This window comes from Acanthochromis polyacanthus, chromosome 18, assembly GCF_021347895.1.
Source record: "Acanthochromis polyacanthus isolate Apoly-LR-REF ecotype Palm Island chromosome 18, KAUST_Apoly_ChrSc, whole genome shotgun sequence".
Classification (NCBI taxonomy): domain Eukaryota; kingdom Metazoa; phylum Chordata; class Actinopteri; family Pomacentridae; genus Acanthochromis; species Acanthochromis polyacanthus.
In genome coordinates this window covers 10,684,929-10,707,190 of record NC_067130.1, presented here as the reverse complement: position 1 = coordinate 10,707,190, position 22,262 = coordinate 10,684,929, and the positions used below count along the sequence as shown (strand labels likewise).

Below are 22,262 nucleotides of genomic sequence, written 5' to 3'. Positions count from 1 at the left end.
CGACCCCATCAGGAGCAATTAGGGGTTAGGTGTCTTGCTCAGGGACACTTCGACACGAGCACAACGGGCCGAGGATCGAACTGGCAACCCTCCGGTTATAAGACGGCCACTCTACCCACTGATCCATGCCGCCCCCAGAAATAAATGCATGCCCCCAGAAAGAAATGCATGCAATCATTATGTTATTTACTGATCATTATTTTTTAATATTACACTGTATTTTCAGGAGGTATGACAAGAAGTAACATGTTTCTAATAATCCAAAACTGTTCCAGATTCAAACTGTGACTCATTCAAATCAAGATCAACTTGGATTAAGAAGTATTTCCCAAATCTAATCTGTAGTTTGCATTTTCATAACAAATTCTAACTCCATAATATTAATTTATCTCAGAGATTTTTATATTCCTCTACTCCTGCTCTTTGTTAACTGCCAGCAGTCCCTACCCAGCTGATGTTGCCGTAGCAGTATTTTGGTTTATGGTCGGAGTGGTTGTTTTGCTGTAGAGGCGCAGGGAAGTGAGTTGCTTAACCAGCTGCTCCAATCTGTTCTTCTGCTGGTTGATGATGTACAGGTTGTTGGCCAGCGTAGTAAACAGACCTTCACGCCCCGGCACAACCATGTGCCTGTGAAGAAGAGACATATTTCATAACAAACATTTTTTTTTTTTTTTTAAATCGCATGTCAAATACTCCATGTGTTGGCGAGGTCATCTGTCATCCTTTACTCTCACTTTTGCTTTTTCTTCTTCTCCAGGTGTTTCTCCCACTCGACATCCAGGACGTCATTGACATCCTCCACAGCAAACATAACATATTGATACAGTCTGCGTATCTCCTGAATAAAGGAAAAAAAGAATCAAACCGACAGGATGATATGAGCATGTGGGCGTTTGTTTTAAAGGATTTAAAAGGATTCACAATATCCATTCATGTAAACAATGTTTGAGTCATTTTTTCGTCCATTTTTTTTTTTACCTTGAGCTGTTCCTCACTGCGTGGGTCCAGAGGTTTTTTATACAGCAGCTGTCTGTAACTTCTGTCTTTGCTCAGCTCACTCTGGGTCTTCGCTTCCTCTGCCCCTGCAAAGCCCTCCAGTAAAGTTGTCTTCAGTGTGCCAATGTCCCCATGGAGAGACTGCAAATCACAGAAATAAAAACATTTGAGGAGAGAATTTACAAAGATTTGCCAATCTCTAATTTCAAACCTATTGACTGCCAGTAAATCACAAAAAAGAAAAAAAAAAAAAAGATAAACACATAAGGTAGATATTTTTGCCTGCTGGAATGCTGCCATTTTCCTAACTTTGCTTTTATGGAAGTACAGACAAGATTAAAAAGTCATAAGTCAACATATACTTTGATGAATACATTATTTAAGGCTGTCCACTACATCCTTTCCAGTCCATTTTTCAACATCACATATTGAAAGAGACAAGAGCAGAAAGCACACTACATACTACGTTCATTTGAAAAGGGTCAAACCCAGATATAAACATTTTATGCATTATCGCACACTGTCACTAGAGGAGAAGATGGTACACGAGTTATAGTAACAGGCAGCTATGAGGATTAGGGTTTTCTGGTGAATGTTCTTTTGTGCACCAGGTTTTGGGTCACCTCAAGCAGTTACTGAACATGTTCTGGTTTTTCGAGCACAGTCTTACCTCTGTAGTTTCCTTGATCTCTAGGGTGAAAATATGGAGGTCTTCTGACTCTTTCCTCAAATCCTTCATCTCCTCATTAGTTCCAACCTTAAAGTCAGCTTTGGCACTTCGTGCCTTAAGGTCATCTAACTCCTTCTGGAAGTGTGCAATCTGATGGCAAATCAAAGACATGCCAAGTTATTAAACTATTTCAGGGAAGTTCTTTCACACACATTTCAACATTAGATGTACATGACATGTTGTCTTAATGATGCCCAGTAACAAGTTGCAATAGTTATCTGGAGATCCTCCAGCAGCATGGTGTATCAACTCTTTCCTAAGCTCCATTTGTTCAATTGTTACACAATTAAATCCACACTGAAGGAAATCCTTGGCTAGCAAAAATGTGGATCTATATATAATTTGTGCAGTAGTGTATATACGGAAATGTTTTAGGCACTAAACGCAAGAATGCTTTCAAAAATAAAATGCATCAAATAAAGTCATATAAAGTGAATATTGAATACATTTAAAACACAATTACCTGTATAGTATTTCAGGGTACAGATAAGTTTTCCAAACAACTTAGAAGACTTGTCAAAGTGAATTTCAGTTCACTCTACATGCTGTGTAATTTGGACATTTAGTCTGAAATTAATAGCATGAAGTCTTTTAAGTTTTGGTATAGTGTGCTCTGAGTGATCAGTATTCTATAGTCTACTCAGTTTGCATCCCTTAGAGTCAGACCAGATGTATGTTGATCATATTCCATTCTTCTCATGACCTCTTTTAGCGTAAAGGCATCATGTAATAGTAAGTTAAGGGAAGTTCTGTCAGTTCGCAAGCCAATTTCAGTTTAGTAAGCTACCAGACAACTGGCATAACTGGCCGTTACTGGATGTAGGTTTTAACAACGCATAATTATGTACTAACTAGCTGCTGTTGTGCAACCAATCCTCTTGAACAAATGAGTTAATCTTAACTTAGAAAACAATTAACAATGTCATTAGCCTAAATTAAGCAAACTTTGAACTGAGAATGGTTGCTTAATAGCTCAGGTTACTACCAATCCCTTTTCTTACAAGCCCATCAATCAAAAGTGTTCACTGTTAGATGGTATTTCAGTATTAATGTGATGATATGTCTCACCTCCTCCAATATACCAGCCATGATGGGATCAGAGTCCTTCTTTTGCTGTAACTGCTTCTCCAGGGCCTTCATGCTAACAGCCGCCTGCTGCAAGATGTGATAAAATACATCAAAACCAGCTATTAAAAATGAACAAGAAACACACAAGCATAAAAATAAAAACGGTACAAGTTTGAACCAAGAAATGACTTGAAATTTCTGTCACCTCAGTTAACTCCACTGTTGTTCTGTGACTAGCAGTTGGTGTCAGTTGACTACTGTTGCCAGTAGTAACAGCTACCAAAAAGGTTCTATAGGTATATGTTTTGTGAGTGTGTGCTCATTTGTGATTTGCTTATTTATTTTTTGGCTCAGTTCACTGTTTACAAAGCTAGCAACTTGAAGTCCCTTACTCAAAATCACATCCTTGTGCACTCATTCACTACTCTCTATATAATAAACACTAAATAGTTTACTCAGTAGTGAGCTGTACTTGGAGATTTGGAACACTAGTAATCATTATTTTGCTTCATCACTGACAGCTGTAGAGTTACACAACACTTTTGCATCGATACAATGCAGCACATTACATTGATTGATCTGGATTGTTGGCAGATAGAAGTGTACATGCCACAGACATTACATTTTGACTCTAAGGATGGCTTTTGCAAGCACAATAGTGATTGCATGCACACAATCGGGATTTGGAGTTTCAAGTAACATTTCAGATTCAGATGTATTTTATAGTAAACAGAATGATTTGAGGATAATGTGTGGCTGATAAAGAATTCTATTTAAGTCTTTGCTACATGACAGTATTGGTATTATGCATGTCATTCTTCTTTCCTTAAGGATTTAATATTTCTTGTAGTCATACAGCGTTTCTTTCTGCAATGAGGTATAATGCAGCTAGTTTAGCGCAAAGAATTAGGTAAATCTAGTTTTCGTGCTACTGTATTACTACATTTTTCCAATAATTTGGGGCTAACAAAACATACCTGTGGAGCTTGGACACGGGTCTGAGCAGCAGGAGCAGGCTTCTGGACAACTGTGGGAGGAGTGGTGGTTTGAACTGGACGCACTGGGGCTGAAAAACAACCAGCATTATTAGAATAACACACTGTGACATTAACACTTAAGGTTTCAAAAACTGATTAAAATAAAATACAATGTTTCCATACATTAGTCTGACAGTCTTTCTTACCTAACGCCGGTGGTGGCTTAGTGGTCGAGAGTGCAGGGGCAGCCAAACTACTGGAGCTGGATGCGACTGTTTTAGGCAGGGAGGAGCTGAAAGCGAAAGCTGGTGGTAGAGTCTCCACAGCTGAAAACCTAAAGGAAGAGTAGACAGTTTTGAATATATGTAAATCAACATCAACATCAGCAGAAATAGATGACATATTATAGATCAGTACCTCTCATTTAGATTTAGTTTCACTGTCGGTGGTGAGGCAGCGGCAAGGCTCTGAGGTGTTGAAGCTGGAGCTGGGACTGCCACTGCTGACGGTTTGATGGGGATGGTGTTGAAAGAAAATGCTGAAGATGCAGAGGGAGTGTCAGACGGAGGTTTGGAGGCAAAGGAGAAGCCTGAACCAAAAGGTGGTAATCCCCCCAGGGAGAACGCCGAAGGGGCTGAGGTGGAGCAGGTAGTCGGGATCGAGAAAGTGAAGCCTGATGAGGATGAAGACACGGGAGCAGAAGGAACGATGCTGAAGGGGGGAGTGGAGGAAGATGCAGCAACGGTTGGAGGACTGGGTGCAGCTACTGAAGTAAGACCAAGGTTTGAGAGGGCAGCTGGGGCAGAAGGAATGGAAGAGCAGTTGTGGGTGGTTGGGTCGCCAAAGAACATGTGAACAGAAAATAAATTAATTTTCATTTCATCCCATCATACCTTGAACAAGTTTTGTTTACGACAACTTATTATTTCTAGAAGCAACTAGATTAGACGTACAAAGGAGATCAACTGTGTTTTATAGGTACTGTAAAAGCTAAAAACCCCATTTCTGCCAAGACTTTAAATGAGTCTTCAAATGCAGTGGAGCTAAATGAGTTTGAACTACATTTGCTTTCAACAATGTGTGGAAAATGACAAATGATGATTCTGCAAACAACAAAACTGTTCTGTGCTTATAATACTATCATAAATGAAAACCTTTCAGGTCCTATTTGATGATGTAAAGTCTAAGTCCGAACTTCAAAGTCCAAACTTCATTAGTGCATTTAATTAAGCACAGGAATGAAAATCTTACGCAGAACAAAAGTCTTTCCCTTTAAGACATTAGGATAAGCTTAATGAGGGATTTATTTGAGCACTTATTTAACTTGATTGACAGGTCTCTTACACTAAACTGAGCTGTGGAGTTGACTCAAACTGAACTCCATAAATGAGGAAAAGACGAAATTTTATGACAAACACGCTCACGTTTAACAGCCAACATGTCAGCATCTGACAAACTCCAGCAATCAGCACATCAGTTGAGGGAAAGGAATATTGGAGTGTATGATTACAAATCACTGTGCAGCTCTCTCCAAAACATTTTACACAAATGTCTGTTCAGTTTACTGGCTTTCTTACCTGGTTTGGGAAGTCTTTCCCCTTCCAAGGACAGGGCAGTAGGAGGTGAGACCAGTTGCTTAACCCCAGGATTGAGGTTGAGTAGAGCAAACGGGCAGAGTAATCCCTCTGTGGACAGCATTAGCATTGTGGGTGCTGGGGGCAAGGTCTTCTCATCAGCTTTGCGAGGGTGGAAAGATTGGAGACAAATCAGAATCACACACACATTGAGAGATTTTCTGGGCAATGCAAAGCAGAATATTTGAAAACACACATTTGCATCAAACACAATTCCAAGAGATATGCACTCACATTCCCACAACACACACACACACACAGTCCTTGTTTCTCTCTCTCATTTCTTCCCGTTAAATTTTCAAAACCTTTCACAGATCAGAGTAAGAGGGAATATTTTATAGCTCTCTGGTTTAAAAAAAAAACACTGTAAAGAGACTATTAATTAAGAGCCAATCTAAAATGGACAGCAACAGAATTCTGGGAGAAATTACTCCATGTTCTGCTCAGCTCTTCACTTCCAGCCACACAAGGAAATCGAAGACCAAGTGTTGTCAACACACTATACTTGCTCATGATTATAAAATGCTGTTTGTCACTCTAATCGAGACAATGTTGAAAACATCTCAACACATGGATTTACTTCAGCCCTGAATTCATCTCACTGACCTTAGCTCTTTCTGCCCTCCAGTGGTTAAAAGTACCCAGAGTCATTCGTTCAAAAAGACACACTGTAGTTCTGTACAAAGACAGCTGTCCTAAAATGCCTGATCCAGTAAAACAGTCCACTGTCTTTCTCTTTTTGCCAAACCTTACAACCCTTTCTGCTACTCACACCAACTTTGACACTTTCCAAAATCTTGCCACCACTTAAATGACAAAAATGTGTATTATTGACCCAAATTAAGCAGCATTAGTCAGAGCTGATACTAGTCATTTTAGAAGGATCAGTACACTGAACACTTTGTCCTTTTTGTTCTCTCTACAGCCACATCTAAAACTACTGTATTCCGCACATATAACTCCGCTGTCATCAGGGAATGACAAGAATCACTGCTTCACATTTTTGATTTATCACCCCTGACTAACCTCCCAAAAATCCAGTATTTTGCAGCTCTATTCCTTCCATGAGCTATGTGTATATTTTCAGATTATAACAGTGTATTATAGTGTTTTACAGTCTGCACAATTTGAACCCTATACCTACAACAAAAACATACACCCACACGCAGAAATTGCAGCATTCAGTGTGCGAATACAAACACGCAGAAAACGCCAAGTAATATGCTTCAAGGAACCGTGTGATTTAAAGTTCTGCACAAAATGAGCACACAATGCAGAGAACAGAAACACAAAAATACTGCATCTAATGTTTTTCCGTTGCGAAACAAAAGTTTGACAGCTATTTGAGAAGCAAGGAGATAGAGGGTGAAAGAAAGAGTGAACAGATGGGAGAGGCACACGGTAAACCTCATCAGCATTCTGCAACAGGATTGTCTGGGCTTTGTTGTTTGTTATGGTCCTCTAGCTTGTCTGAGCCATTTTAATGAGTGCATTTTTTCCCCCTCCACAGATAACTCTCGTTACTCTCCCCTTTCTTTGTCTACCTAATGTCTCACTTCAGATCAGGGGTTTTGATCAAAATGCAATCATGTCCTAATGTTGCTCAAACTGCAGGGTTTTTTTCTTGATGGGGAAGGAGTTCTTCGAATGAACGGGGAAAAGATGTGACTAGACAGCAACAGCAGCCCTACGTGAATGTCTGGCAGACTGGGCCAGTTAAGATAAAACAGTGTACTGAGACGGCAGCTTATCACTATTCTTTACACATGCTGCAATACAGCACTGCAGTGGAAGCTGTATACACAATGAAACCTGATGGATTTGAGGCTCAAATTAGGGCAGTGTCCAACAGAAAATATTTTCAAGTTGAAACAAAGATAATGCTAATACGAAATTAAACCATAACAGAAATTGAAATTAGCTTGTATATCAGGTGGACGAGGAAAGGTGCACTGTAGCAGATCTCCTGGCAGTGGTGAGCTAAAAGTGGGTGATGTTTTCTACACTGCAGCATGATCATTAAACAGGAGAGCATCACTGTGTGCACTAATGGTACGGCAGTCAAATGTGGTGTGTCTATATCCCGCTGGACACTGATCAAAACACCTCACTTGAGATCAGTGTGTTTTTTTTGTTGATTTGATCCAGCTCATATCACGTAAAATTGAAATCAATGCATGTCTATTCACACATTCTTTCTGCAGAGGTTACAAGACAATTCACTACTTTCAGCGCACGTCAAACCCACACCGTAAACAAAATAAATCCTTACACAGCACTGCCTCTCCAAGTTCCAAGGCCTCATATTTTTCTACACATCCCACTTCTTGTGTGGTCCTTTCAAACCACTGGCAGTATGCTGGCACTATATTGTCATGCCAGATGTAAGATCTCACTCCAGACAATGCTGTGTTAAAGGGGCCGACAAAGCAAATATCACCTGAGTGATTGTCTGCTCTCATGTAGCGTGGTTTAAATGATGGATAGTCATATTTTTTTTGGTAATTCTGAAATATTCAAGAAAACATAATCCATGACATTTCCAAACCTTTAACATTGTTTCAAACTATCTCCAGCCCTTTGAAAAAAAAATAATTTAAATCCCCTCATACATAGGCATGTGCATTGTTTAAATCTTTTATTGTGATATGTGATTTTATATCACTGAGAACCGTACATATATACACTCAGCAGCCACTTTATTAGGTCGTTCTCCTGTGAAATGTAACTCAACCCAGAGAGCAACAACTCACCTATAAATTCTACTACTACAAACTATAAGATGTTCAGTGTTTGTTAATGATGGTGATGATTCTACTTAGAATTATTGAGGTCATAGTGGGTGGTGGTGGTGGTGTACAGAATCCATTACATTGAAGTATTCTCAATAGTCCCCCCCTCCATTTATGTTAGCAGCATGCACAAAATGCTCAAATGTTCTGTTCACTCAGTTGAAGCCCAATCCTACCCAAGTAGAAATAGTACAGCAAGATTTCTAACTCAATTTTATTTTTAAAAAAGTGCACATTACTAATACGATTGTACACAGGGGATAGCAGAACTGAGACAAAGGCTGATTAAAACTTTTATACTAAAAGTCAGAAAAGTTTTGTTGTTTTTAAATAGTAAAACAGATTTTACTGCATTCCATAGTTGAATTAACTGACAACCATCTTTGAGTTCTGGCTTTGCTGAGGGGAAATTAAATTTTGCTCAGAAAGGTGAAGCAAGGAACTACACAGAAAACCAAATTCACTTACTGATGTGGATCTCCTGCTGGCTGGTGTAGTCTATAGCTAAACCAAGGGGCAAAGTGTCTTCACTTGTATCGGTCACTGGAAGCTCGGCCCTGCTTGCATCTTCGAGGAGCCAAAGTTCCCAGATCTAAAAGGATGCAACAATCAGGCAGAGTCATCACAGTGTTCAGACAGAAAGTCGCAGAGCTTCATGTTCACACTACACAAGTTATTCAAAGAAACTTCAATCAAAATGCGCTTTTTCTTCACGCTACATTGAGCGGTAGCACTTCACGTAATCTGTTGTATCTTTAATCGGATAAAGTCTAACATGGATGCCCTGACATAGAACTATTTAGCTTATGAACTGATAGCACTTCAGCATTTTCACAAGCTGACTAAACAATCATCAAGAAAGGTTTAGGTAAAGGTATGAACCTTATTGTGGGGAGATTCGCTAACCTAAATGATTTTAAAACAAAGTGTTTTGAGGGAAAATAACTGTTCTGTAACCCTCTGTGGTACTTTGGAGGATTGTAAACTTTCATATTTATCATGATTTTACTTTTTGCCTAAGTAGATGTGATAAAATAGTTGCTAAATGAAAATCCATTAGACATTCTATATTTACTCTGCCTTATTTGTCTGTCTGTTAGCAACATTACTCAAAAATGGATTTGGATGAAGTTTTCAGAGAGGTCAGAAATGACACAAGGACCAATTGATTAGATTTTGGCAGTGATGCGGCTTGTAATCTGGAGCCACAAAATGTTTTTAAGATTTCAGCCATCGGAATTTAAACGACTGAGCAGCCTTGGCGGAGTACTGTGCTCTATGAATGCTTTTCTTGTCACAAGTATAACTAAAACACTATCATTGAATGCTAAGACATTTTCACATAAACATCAACTTATTACTTCATTAAGTACCTTGTCATCTTGTCTGGCAATAACGCTGACCTCAATGGAAGCTGCTGATGCTGCAAACACAAGATCCCTGAATGAATAAAACCAATGAGAGGGGGAAAAAAGTTTAACATCAACTTAACGCAACATTAAGATTAAACTAACACCAAAAATTTGAAGGAGTAAACAAAACATTTTATCTCTAAAGTGATAAGGGACAACTGGAATCACTCTTACCAGTCCTCTATATGACTAAGGAAGTAGTGGTGCTGTCGCTCAGTGCAGCTGCCGTAGACGGTGTCATTGAAGTTCACATACTTTGTCTCCACTTTCTCATCTTTTTTCTGTACAAATGAAAGACATATTAAAGTTGATGCACATTTTAGCTGCATATTTTATTTCACCAGAAAAGTAAATGCTACTATGCACAAAGAAATGTGGGTGCATCAAGATATCAGTCATTACCATCCAACTGTGCCTTAAAATTTTATATTCTGTTTCCTATTTTTGTTAAGGATACAGACCGAAAACTCCTTGTGACACAAACATGTGATTTGTGAAATTGTGTTATAATAAAAAATGATTTCACATCTATATAAAGTAGTGCACGTTCTCAGTTTATGACCTAAATACAGCTATAAAACAAAGCCTTAAATGGTTTATATAAAGCATCCAACTAAAATAATAAAATACAACAAAAGAAGCTGCATTAGGTGCAGCAGGAGTCTTCATGTAAGTACTGAGCCACTACCCAAAACAGCATCACAATGTGAGACATAATTTGGTCCAAAAAGCTACAACACAGAACCTGGCAAATTATCTAATGCTGCATTTTATTTATTTTTTGCTTTCCTTGGTCGTTGTGGTCCCGCAACCTGACAAAAAGCCATGTGGTTAGGTGAATTAAGTGGACTACAGATGTCTGCCATACTCACGGGAAGGGAGATCAACACAAGGTCAGGAGGGGTCTCAAGAGACCCATCTGCAGCTGCATAGACCACTGCAAACACATACGTTCTCAGCCACAGCACATCCAGAGCTATGAGAGGCAATAGTAAAGAGACACATTAGGGTCAGACAAAATTAGAGTAATTAATTACAGCAGGAACCTCAATCGCGCAATATTTTTATGACAAAATCCAAATGTCATTATAAGCCACAAATAAAAAAAATCACCAGTTTAGTGTTTAGGCATTCATCACAGCTCTTATTCATTTCAGTAGATACAATAGTGGCGTTCTTACCTTTAACAGGTTCCTCAGAAGTGTAGAAGTGTGGACATGGGATCACTTTCTTTTCTTCTAGAGCCTTTAGAAAAGGAAAGAGAATCAGTTGCTGATGCTTTCAAAGGCTAATTAGCAATGTATTTTTAATTACAGCAATTAGGTTCACTTACTGGTGTGTACTGACTGACTGTGGCATTATTTTTTCCAGCAGCGACTTGCTTTCCTTTAGGGCTCCAGCAAACTGTGTTAAAGTGCATATAATACAGCTGAGTTATGTCAGAGACACTTAGCATGTAAACGCAACAATTTTCTTAAGAGAGTCACTCACTGCAGGTGATGCCATTAAAAGCAGGTAGTTCAGCTTGTACTTTGACGACATCAGTAACATCCAGAATCATCATACTGCCATCAGACAGACAGGCGGCCAACATGGGTGCCTGAACAGGATTCCACTTCAGGTCCTGGACTAAAATGCCAGGGGGTACAGATGGCTGCAAGGATGCAAAAGGTAGCTTCTGTGGTCTCGCCTAAAAAAAAAAAAAAAAAGCAAGAAATTACAAAGTAAACCTAACAAAAAAGACTCAAAGAGCAATCACAAAATCTGGCAGATAATAGTACATTTTGTAGCTGGATGCTTAGGCAAGAGAAGCAATGACATTTACACTGGAGTTTGTGAACCTGGAAAAAATGGCTTCATGTCCAAAAAATGTTTTCTTTCACTACTACTTTTTATTAACCTAACCATTGACAGCATACAGGGAAGTATTCATAATGGCAGAAAAAAATCACGACTTATTCATTTGTAGAAAGTAAAAATAAGGTCTACTGCAACCACACATGTGACTGCTATTCATTATAACTAAGCTCTTACACTTTAATTTTTCTGCCAGGCATTTTCCATTCTAAACCGGATAACTTTATACACAGATCAGTAATTTCTCATTTGACACTTTTTTATTTCAGTCAGGATTGTGGTGATCCAGAGACCTACAGTAACAATCTATCACAGTGCTGCGAATCCTGAGACTATATCTTCAAGTGGCTCTTTATGTGTGTTACACATAAGAATCTTAAATAAATATGGTGGGTGGCTAACACACTGGTGTGTTAAGCAGATGTACTAAAGTAGATACCTTGTTCATTAACGTGCGGACATCATAGAATGTGAGGGACAAACCCGCCCCCTCAGACATGCCACAGACTGACAAAGTGAGTTCATCACAACTGAGAGTCAAGTGGTGCAGATACAGTTCCACAGTCACCTCAGCCACGGCTGGAATCCCCTTGACTAGGACACAGAGGAAAAAGTGAGTGAATCGTGAGTAAAACCCGATTAAAAATTAAAAGAGAGATGTGTTCAGGATAAAAAAATGTGAATTCAAACCTGCATGGTCATATTCTTACCTACTTCGTTGGAGTTGCCATCAACTTTATCAGCAGCCAGAATATCTTTGGTTAAGTATATTTTGAATATTCTGCCAAGCCCCACAACAGTTAAACCAAACTTGTTTGAGACGGCAAGCAGGCTAGACCTGTCTTTTGGCAAATCTTCAGCAGGTTCGAAAACTCTTGCTTTCTTCATCTGACGAAACTGAAAATCCTAAAAAGAAAGACAAGCACTGTGGATACTGGTCGACTCGTGCGTATGCAAACTTGTGTGGATTGAGTGAATGTAAAATCAGTGTTTTATTATTTATTTATGGTGATCAAACATGGATTTATAAACCACTGGCAGTTGCTGAATTGTCGTCCCTAACCCTAACCCGAGCATACGCACGAGTTTGAATACGCACGAGTTGACCAGGTACCAGCATGGTTACTTAATGGTGGGTGGTAAACAGAGCTGACTGTACTTCAGTAAAGGCCAACTAAACCATACCCTCTTAAAAATAGGAATGTACAAAAAAAATACCACATAAGCATGCTTGACAATATAATTTGTATATATGAGGTATGATCTCAAAGCTAAACTTCATACTTTCGTTTCATGCGTCCAACTGTTTGGCTACTTTCAAATTGACTAGTAAATTACAAAACCGATAGCTGCCAGTCATCATGTCGGCTAATACTGCTATGCTTTTTGTAATGCTACAACTAAAGACATAACATGTATTCGAAACTTTATTTCACATATGGATGTCTGTTAATTCACTCAACACGAAGCTATTCAACTCTCAAGAGTACATTTGTATGCTAACAGCTACAGTGCTAGCATGCTAACTAGCTAAAAACTGAGGCGATTGAATTTGCTGAAACAGCTTTTTATTGTGAGGAGTTCAACTGCTACTGAATAATGAACTATTAGTTGTGTCAGCATTATTATAACAGTAACGTAAATACTTTGGTGTTAGGGTGAACTAAACCAAACACCAAAACCCAACAGCGAGCTAAGCGAGCTGCAACCACTGAGGATGAACTGACGCAGTAGCTTAAACATGCTAACTTGTCAACACAACTCTTGGATAACAGAGCTTACCTTCATTTCCCTCTCAGGAGGGGAGTCTGGGTCGTCGCTCATTTTGACGGTGAGAAGCTGTCGCTTTTCCTGCAGATGTGTTGTTGTAGTTTATACCTTGCTAGAGTGTATCAGAGACAAAGTTTTGAGCCACATTTGTACAGCTGAAGACAAGCCGCGCGATTTAGCCGTATGAGATAAAACACCAGGATGACTAATCGATACCAGAGCAAACAGGAAGGTCACAGCACTGAGCTCATAAACTAAACATCCACTACAAAAATGAGGACGAAATCTAGTATATTTTGGAATAAACTTATATTGAAATACATATAAAACAATAGATGTAGCTCCAAGACATATTAAAAGAAATTTATGAGGAAACGGGTCATTCCAGAAATGGAGGACATTTTACGTCCCACCCATTAAATTTCAAATAACCCATGTAAAAAATACTAAAACATGCAGTTTTTGTGTAAATGTGCCTGTCCTGAGAACAAATCTATAATTTTTTTTTTTTTAGAAAAGACTGTTTGAAATATTTTTTAAAAATACAAAATAAGTCTGGAGTTCCCCCTAAAATGAAAATGTTCTTTTTCTTGTTCCAAAAAGCTAACATTAGCATGGATTTGCAACCCTGTTACTGTGACTAGAGTAGGATTAGCAAACAACAAACAAAACATGGAATAAAAATGGTACCACTGATGCGTAAAATGAACCAATCAAGCCTTTGGTAGTTTATTATCTATTATTGATCATTACGGAGCAGAAAATTGTAAAAGAGAAGGTTTATTTTTCAAAAATTTTGAAGCAAAAATGTACTCCAATTCTGGAATGAGCCAAACACTGTTTACTTATTCCCAAAAGAACACTTTCATCAAGTCTTTACTCCACTTCTCAATCCTGCTGGGATTAATTTAAATAAAAGTGGCACAGGTCATTACAATAAAACTGTCACTTTGTATACTATTCAACAAATAAAGTGAGAACATGTAGGCAACATGGCCACATAACTCCCTTCATGACTTACAGTAGAAAAGTATGGTTGCTTTCCTGATTCATGATAACAAGATACTTTAAAGTAAAAATAAACAACGGTTTCATAAAAATACTGTAGCTTTCCTTAATTAAAAAACATTTTCTTGCCTTAATGTTACATAGCATCATGTGTATTTAGGCTTCTTATTTAGGCTTCTTAATATTTAATGAGAGATATAAATAAATCAAGATGTTTAAAAGCAGTGAAATTATCTTTGATAGATAGAATGATATATATATATATATATATATATATATATATATATAATGTTTATAGATATTGCAACATATGTAAACAAATCTATATGATGTTCTAACTATAAAATATATTTAAACTACCAAATTTTGATTTAGTAGTTTCCTTTTTGTTTGAAGTGAGGATACATTTTTGAATTTAGTCTCTTCATGTCAACAACAGTTGTCTTCAAAGTTGCAGGTTTTTAATGTCATGCATATTAGTATTTTTAACATACACTAAAAAAATTCCCCAAAATGTAAATGCTATCAATAATCAAAGCCTATACTTATTAAAGGATAGCAAGACATCACGTTTATAAATTTAAATGTGCTTAGTCTCATTCACAATAAAGTCATTTGGACTGATTTGAAATCAAGTTAGAATTGACCATTTTCTATGCTTCTTCCCAAAAATGCATGTGAAATGGATACTCCAAAAAGAATTGCTGTAAATAATTTAAAATCTATGAAGTCCTCAGTTTCTATATGAAATAAAACTGGCAGTACACCGAGTTCTCCGATTGCTTTGGGGAAATTCCAGTAAAGTATTCAGCAAGATTTAGCATAGTTTTAATTTCACAAGCGTCTCACTGCACAATGGCACACAGTGAAAGTAACTATTTGATTTCCCTCCTGGTGGCACTTCCTTACCAGTATGTTTACATTTTTTGCATTTCTACAATACACTACAGCTAGCAAAAACTTTCTCTTGTGTGGCAGGTATTTAGATCAGAGTAACACAGATCCCTAAAGGTATCTATTCAGCTCTGGGAACAAAAAACAAACAAAAGTAACAAGTGGACAGTATATGGTGACATAAGGACTTTTATTAGAAAGCAGATTTTTCTGTATTGCATTTAAAGAAATCAGGTACTCTTGGACTATACAACTTTAAACTGGTGATGGCAAATACCATGATGGGAATGAAAGGTAGATTTGTATGCAACATCAAAAGTGGCAACTTGCATTTCTGTTGTATATATTATTGATGCTTGAGTCAGAAGGCGCATAAACATTTTAACATTTTTCAATTGAAACATAAAGCGGTATCAACACTGAAATTGTCCCATCCCAGTTTGCCTGGTCCAAGCCCTGTTGATAGTGAAGAACATTACCATGATCAAAGTGTAGAGTTGCATGATAAGATCCTCTTTTTTTACCATTTGCATTGTTGTCCATCAAGAGGTTACCAATGAGCCCGGACTGAGGACCGAGTTTGGCCCATGCTTGCCAGAGCATGACAGATATGGTCCATGTCAACATGGTTGCTCTGTTCACGAAGCACCAAGGTATGAGTCAGTCGTTGTTACAAAGACACACACTTATAACCAAGAAGCCTGGAGTTAACATCACCGTGTCCCTCCGCTCTGGAGAGCAAGCTTGTACAGACCAAAGCAAGCAGGAGAAAGACAAAGCAAATAGCAAGAGCACAGCAAGTCATGTCATATCTCCCATAGTGCACTTTGGGTCTCATCCATTATCTGATTGTCAGCGCTCTGAACACATGGCTTTAAAAGTTGCATTTACCCCTCATTTGCTAAACCCTTGGTCACTCTTGATGTTTTTCTTTCTCATTTTTCAAAGTAGTTCTAAAGTGCTGGCATTATGTTCAAGGACACATACATACACGTACAAACTTTTAGTGCATTTTTTTTTCTGAGTCTGCTGAAGGTTCAAATGCACACTCAACTGGGTAGTTAAGTCGATGTATTCCGCTCTTTATCACTACTTCGCTGTCGTCATTACAGGAGATTATGCAAACATTCAACGAAAGGCCAGGGTGTATATTAAAAATACAGCCCCGCTCACTGCAAGACTCCTCGGTCTTTGTTTGCTAACAGTGACAACAGTTGTTCAGCATAAAATACATGGTGCATAAAGATCAGAGGTTTCATCGGGTTACGGGTGAGTGTCTGAATGGCATGCATTTTTATGATACAAGTGTCTATTTGCATATAAATGTATTGTTTTCAGGAAAATAAACCCATTCAACAGAACAAAAAAAACATTGTGCCCATTAGGTTTACAGTAATGGGGGGTGAACAGAGCACTGTGTAAAGTTTTTATTGTTATAAAATATGGAAAAATTTATTTGCAACCAAATGTTTGTGAAAATAACTTCTTTTTCAAGTAACAACCCCATTCTATTCTTATTTTGTCATTCTCATCCCGGTAAGTAAGTAAATGAGTTTGAATTTAAAAAAATGTGTAAAACACATATTATTCCATACATTTTCCAGGATTTTCTCTTTCAGCCACCTCAAATAGAGCGCATCCTCCAAAGGGTTAGCCATGACATTCTCTGAGAATTTCTCAGTTTATAGTGCAACATCGTTCAATTTACCCTGCACAAGAAAAAAAAAAAGAAAATACCGTAAGCGATCTAAAACGACTGGTTGTCGTCCGGGAGTCAGACATAGTTTGACGTTTGGCAGAAAAAGTGAACAAGCTGGTAAAAGCTGATGTTTTATAAGACAGACACCTTAAATAACTTCAACCTTAATGTGATCAAGTGGATGAACAGGTCTGACTGGAAGAATTATCATATATCAGATTTTCTTTTATTTTTTTAAAGTCAATCATATAGATCAAGGGAGAACCAAGGATCCATGTTGTTGTTGTTGAGTAACTGTTGAATCTGTTGTAATGACTTTAGCTTAATTTGGCTGGTGATCTAGTACACTTGTTTTTTTTTTTTAAAATCTATGTTCTAAAACACAAAATAAGAAAATAGGTAATTGAACTATTTAAGGTTTTTGGAGGCTAATTTTACAATTTTGAGTCACAGTGTTAATAAGGTAACAAATTTGTCAGTGTCTGTATTCTCTGATTATAGAGAAGGTCCTTGGTGTCATTTGTCTCCAAACATGAAGTTCTGTTACACACCCACACTCACACATTCACAGTCTAAGGCACTGCTCCACACCCTCTTACAGTAGACTCCATCAATGTTTCCCACTCTATATTGTTTACTGCTTTGTTTTAATGAGAGCTGATAGATGTGATGTTTAAATATATTCTCATAGAATTACTGGCTATGCAATGTTCTGCTCATTCAAAAAGCTCCTTGTAAGGCAAAGATTTCCAGTACATGCAAATACAAAGAGAGGAATCTGCTTACATGCATACTTGGGGTTTACATTTTTGGATGGCAGGTAGATATATTTGATTGCTATTTTGCAATCTAAAGTAATAACTGTGCATTCGGTGAAATTCCAAAATATACACATATCCATTTTGAAAAGGCTCAGCTTGGTTTGACAAAACCAGAAGTGATTAGTAATTAAGATATTGGGTCCAATAGAGAACTGAAATTCTTTATTTTCATACAAGGGCAAGTTAAGATAAATAAATTAAAAATGATATAAAGATAAAATTTGCCAAACCTTGTGAGTCAACATTAGAAACACATGTTGAAATAAAGATAAAAAAAGAGTAAAAAAAAAGAAGAAAAGAAATAAAAGCCTGTACTTGAACCTCACTCAGTTTTGCTCATATTAGCGAAATGCTACCCGCGGTTCATTACATTGGAAGACCTTTTCACATCACTTTAAAAATCACTGTATTACTAAAGCTTCAGCTAAAGAACATCACTCAGCCTCACAGTCAGATCAATTTGATGTTATGGCCCATTTTACAATTGAAAAAACTGAGTCATATATATAGATATATAAATAAAAAAGAGATTCAATATTTTACCAAATTCAATCAAGGCTTGGACCCTCGCCAAAGCAGTGCTACAGTTTACATTCATCCATCATCTCAGCCATTCCATCACAGCCGTGTTTGATCTATCGCAGATCTCATTTCTTCCAAAAGAAATTTTAAAAGATACTGTAAACGTCATTATTATTACCTAGTGCAATTACAACCCTGTGTTTCTTGTGCAGGGCCATCTTAAAGCTTCCCCCGAAACAAGACACCTCGAGCACAGACAGAGAATAATCTGGCCCAACCTTTTGAAGTGGCACAGCAGTGAAGCATCAGCAAACAGATCACATGTATAAGGGGCATATACAAGTGCTGTACTTCCCCCCAGTTCTAAATTTATGCGACCACTTTCCGAAGCAGAAAAAATACGATCAATTTGATTTTTCAGTTTCCAAAATGTTGGTGGCTTAAAATAACTTTCAGCTCATTCACTTAAAATAATGGCCTGGTCTTGTGATTAAATGTGCTTTCATTGCTGATCGGGAAATACAAAAAAAAAAAAAAAAAAATGCAGAAAAGCAACAGTGAATCTTTTCAAATCAATGCACGAAACAATAAAGACAGGCTGTCCAGACTGTGTCCTATGCGTGGCAAAAAGCATGAAAACAGATATTTAAAAAACAGAAAATGCTTCAAACAAATACAGGTGTAAATCCCTGTCCAACCTGGCCTCACTCCCCCTTACAAAATTAAAGAAACAGTCATCGTCAGAAAGACCTGTTGTTTCTTTCCAAACCCACAATCCCCCGATCAGAGAAAGAATCAGGGTGATGAGGTGGAAATCTGCAGTCTTTTTTTAGTCCAGGCCCATTTTGCCAAACTCCTCAGTTTCCCACCCTTTAACCTTCTCAAGTGCAAATGCAATAAGCCAGCATAAATTGCTCTTATAAGTTTTATTCAATAACTTACCCACCTGCCCACCCTCCCACCCACAAAAACAAACAAACAAACAAACAAACAAACAAAAACAAGGATGGAAGCAGGACTGTGTACTCTTGGTGCATATCTCCACCACATGGAGGTGGAACAGTGCTTCTCTCTCTCTCTTTTTTCTCCTACCACTCAGTGTAGTGAACTTCTTCTTACTATTCCACATATTTCAGTCTCCACTACTTGTGGTGACAGCACACTCCATAGTAGATAAAAACAAACAAAAAAAAAACCAAGCAAACGAAAAAAAAACAGAAATTCCAATTGATTCTGTGTTAAACACAGTCAATCCCGGGTCACACCCAGGTCAGTTCTAACATGTGTCAGACTGAGGTCAGATCCCACTGAGGTCAGATCTCGCTGGAGAAAGTCCTTTTGCGTATTAATGGCATATTTCGAGGCAACAGTAGCTGTTATCTTATTTAGATGCAGGTTTGTGGCTTTGTTTGTTGTTTACAATAATTCTTTCTATCCATTGTTTGTATTAATGCATGCAAGCTTGGATTTTAGTGCATGTTCTTGTTCATGTCTCTCTCTGTTATCTCCAAGACAGAATGATGTCATTTAAAAGGTTTTTAAACAGCGTTGTAACATTTCTTTTTTTGTCTTTTTCTCTTTTTTGTGGAGAGTGTATTTTAAATACATCGGTGCGGATATTAAAGGCTAGTATCACAGAGTGGAAAATGTGTGCACGTGTGTGTGTGTGTGTGTCTGTATGTGTGGATGGGAGTGGCGGTCTGGAGCAGACACGGGCATCGCATTGACAATCTAATCCGATATGTCACAGGCGAATATGGATGAAAAAACCACTCCATGTGATAGATTTGTTTTTCCGGACTGTGGAGAAGTATTTAGTATTCACAGAAAGACCATTTTGGAATTTTTTATCATGCACCTGATGTGCTGATTTGACAAGGAGGAAAACTATTTTGCTTTTTGATGCTAATACAGTACATGACCTTTAACTGTAATAGAATCTTTGTATATATTTATACATAATTACTATACAGTAACTTACTGTAAAGTGGTCAGACATTGCAAACAGTGCTCTTTTTAGGGAGCTGTGTCTATGATCTTTCGTTTCCCAAGGTTGCACGGGTTATTTTCAGATGCTGCTTTCCAAGAAAATGGAATCATTTTACAAACCATTATACCACAGTCCATAAATTGCCAACAAAGCAGCTGTTGCTTTTGCATTGCACTGAAATGATGAATCATTACAGCCATTTGTTCTGCTATAGGGCCTTTGTAATATTGCTTTGGGTGCCGAAATACTGAGTGTATACTGTCTATACTGGGAAAGTGGGTGGAGCAGAAAGGGTTGATGTTCTGAATGTGCTAATGCCATGCCTGTGCCTGCTATCAGTGTTCTACTTCCACTATCAGTAAATATGCGAATACACAAGCACACGTGTGCGCATGCATGTGTGACAAATTCCTGTATAGTAAGATCTATGAGTGCAGCTGTTTGTGCTGAAAAACTCTTGTTGAGGAAGCACGGAGGAGAAGAAAGAGTGGTGGGCGAGATGTTAGAGTAAGAGAGCAAGCAAAAGAAAACATGGTGTTAAACAGATTTCACAATATGAGAGGCAGCCCAAAGGGACATTCACTGTCCGTTCACCCTCAGACCTTGTCCAAAACTTTCCACTTCCGGCTCAGGTGGCGTGTCGCCACAGTTGCCCGCCTCGGCACCCGGGATCAAAGTCGGCGCCCCCAGTGATCCGTCTACACCCTCCAACCCACCTTCATCTTCATCTTCCTCATGCTCCTCTTGGACTACTCCTTCACCTTCACCTTCGGGCTCTGCTCCAGCTGCCCCAGACCCGGGGCTACCTTCTGTCAGCGGTGGGTGAGTCCTGAGAGGGTCCTTGCGATCTGGATATAACCTTTGCTCTAAGGTCTTGAAGTCAGGCTCAAACGGAAGGGGAACCCCTGACTGAGGGGCACTCAGAGCGAGGCCCAGACCTACAGCAGCACCCATGCCCATCCCTGCACGGTACACCTCCATTCCATCGGGCAGCATGGACTTGATCTTGGGCAGCCATCGCTTGCGGACACGCCTCGCATTTGTGCACATGTCAGCAGCAATCACATTCATTTCACTCTCCTTGAAGTTAGGGTTGAAATTTTGACAGTAGACTGTGGAAGAGAAAAATCAGCAAAACACTTACTGACAAATTGATCTCCTTGCAAAGTCTATCACAAATATTATCAGATGATCTGGACAGTAAACCTACGTTTGACAGCGTTGAGGACCCTGCTGTCCAGGGGTTTCCTACTGGGGTCACTAGTAGAGGAACGGATGCCTGTCCCACAGCTATTGGCTAAAGTGTTTCTGCAGGGACACAGAGTCAACACCAGGGGGCAGAGTAAGCAACAGGCACATACAGTGGATAAACATGGGAAGACACACAACTAACCGCATTGCACAACATGGCCACAGATGGGGTGTGAAAGTTGGTTTGTGACAACAGCAGTAGTGTCGGAGTCATGCACAGAACTCAAATCTAAGGGACTGAGGATACAAACTGTTCGATGCAACCTCTTCTTTAACCATTTCTTTATACTCACCTATCAAAGAACGTCGCTAGCAGACGGCGGAGCAACACTTTGTGTTTGATTCCGGCACACAGATGACAGTTCATCAGTTGGCCTCGAGTCATGAACACCTGTGTACCTGTGGGGCATGGAAACAAAGAATTTACTGAGCTACATGTTTACATTACAACCAGTTTCTTTGCTTTTAAAGACTCTTGTCTGTTTGTCCCATTTAGCAGGTTGTCTTTTAGTCTTTTCTACATTTTCAGTCCATGTTCAATCAGATTTTAAACAAAGTTTCAACTGTCCAAATCCAAAATTGAGAGATGAATAGAACACATTTTTTTTTATTTGGATTTGCTTGCTTCGCAACACTGTCTGCACCTTATGCAGAGAATAATTACACATTTTCATTATGTTCCCATTTGTTTTTAATGAACTGACATTGTGATTTGATTGAATTTGAACATGTGGTAACTTTCTGAACTCTTGCACCAGTACAAGCTTTCATTACTGACCACATCTTGCATGTTCATGTTTCCTTGCATTCAGCTGTGTCTGTCTTTTAAATTGCACTCGGA

General features: G+C 38.5%; 2 protein-coding genes across 5 annotated transcripts in view; both read right to left on the bottom strand.

Moving 5' to 3' along the window:
• Positions 1 to 13,443, bottom strand: part of nup214 (nucleoporin 214) — a 35,851-nt gene extending 22,408 nt beyond the window's left edge. The window contains exons 1-19 of the mRNA XM_022204048.2: positions 13,249 to 13,443; positions 12,177 to 12,372; positions 11,906 to 12,060; positions 11,101 to 11,299; positions 10,943 to 11,013; positions 10,791 to 10,854; positions 10,482 to 10,585; positions 9,784 to 9,890; positions 9,571 to 9,637; positions 8,666 to 8,789; positions 5,349 to 5,507; positions 4,189 to 4,567; positions 3,978 to 4,105; positions 3,772 to 3,860; positions 2,795 to 2,881; positions 1,667 to 1,816; positions 979 to 1,137; positions 735 to 838; positions 448 to 627 (exon numbers count right to left, since the gene is read on the bottom strand). Of these exons, the coding sequence (XP_022059740.1) occupies positions 448 to 627; positions 735 to 838; positions 979 to 1,137; positions 1,667 to 1,816; positions 2,795 to 2,881; positions 3,772 to 3,860; positions 3,978 to 4,105; positions 4,189 to 4,567; positions 5,349 to 5,507; positions 8,666 to 8,789; positions 9,571 to 9,637; positions 9,784 to 9,890; positions 10,482 to 10,585; positions 10,791 to 10,854; positions 10,943 to 11,013; positions 11,101 to 11,299; positions 11,906 to 12,060; positions 12,177 to 12,372; positions 13,249 to 13,290 (2,564 nt within the window). The 5' untranslated portion in view covers positions 13,291 to 13,443. The remainder of the gene's footprint in view (positions 1 to 447; positions 628 to 734; positions 839 to 978; positions 1,138 to 1,666; positions 1,817 to 2,794; positions 2,882 to 3,771; positions 3,861 to 3,977; positions 4,106 to 4,188; positions 4,568 to 5,348; positions 5,508 to 8,665; positions 8,790 to 9,570; positions 9,638 to 9,783; positions 9,891 to 10,481; positions 10,586 to 10,790; positions 10,855 to 10,942; positions 11,014 to 11,100; positions 11,300 to 11,905; positions 12,061 to 12,176; positions 12,373 to 13,248) is intronic.
• Positions 13,444 to 15,309: 1,866 nt separating this feature from the next.
• Positions 15,310 to 22,262, bottom strand: part of LOC110957850 (nucleus accumbens-associated protein 2) — a 31,932-nt gene continuing 24,979 nt past the window's right edge. For all 4 annotated transcript variants that reach the window (XM_022204061.2, XM_051938350.1, XM_051938349.1 and 1 more), the window contains exons 5-7: positions 21,715 to 21,820; positions 21,381 to 21,478; positions 15,310 to 21,282 (exon numbers count right to left, since the gene is read on the bottom strand). In XM_022204061.2, the coding sequence (XP_022059753.1) occupies positions 20,750 to 21,282; positions 21,381 to 21,478; positions 21,715 to 21,820 (737 nt within the window). In that variant the 3' untranslated portion in view covers positions 15,310 to 20,749. The remainder of the gene's footprint in view (positions 21,283 to 21,380; positions 21,479 to 21,714; positions 21,821 to 22,262) is intronic.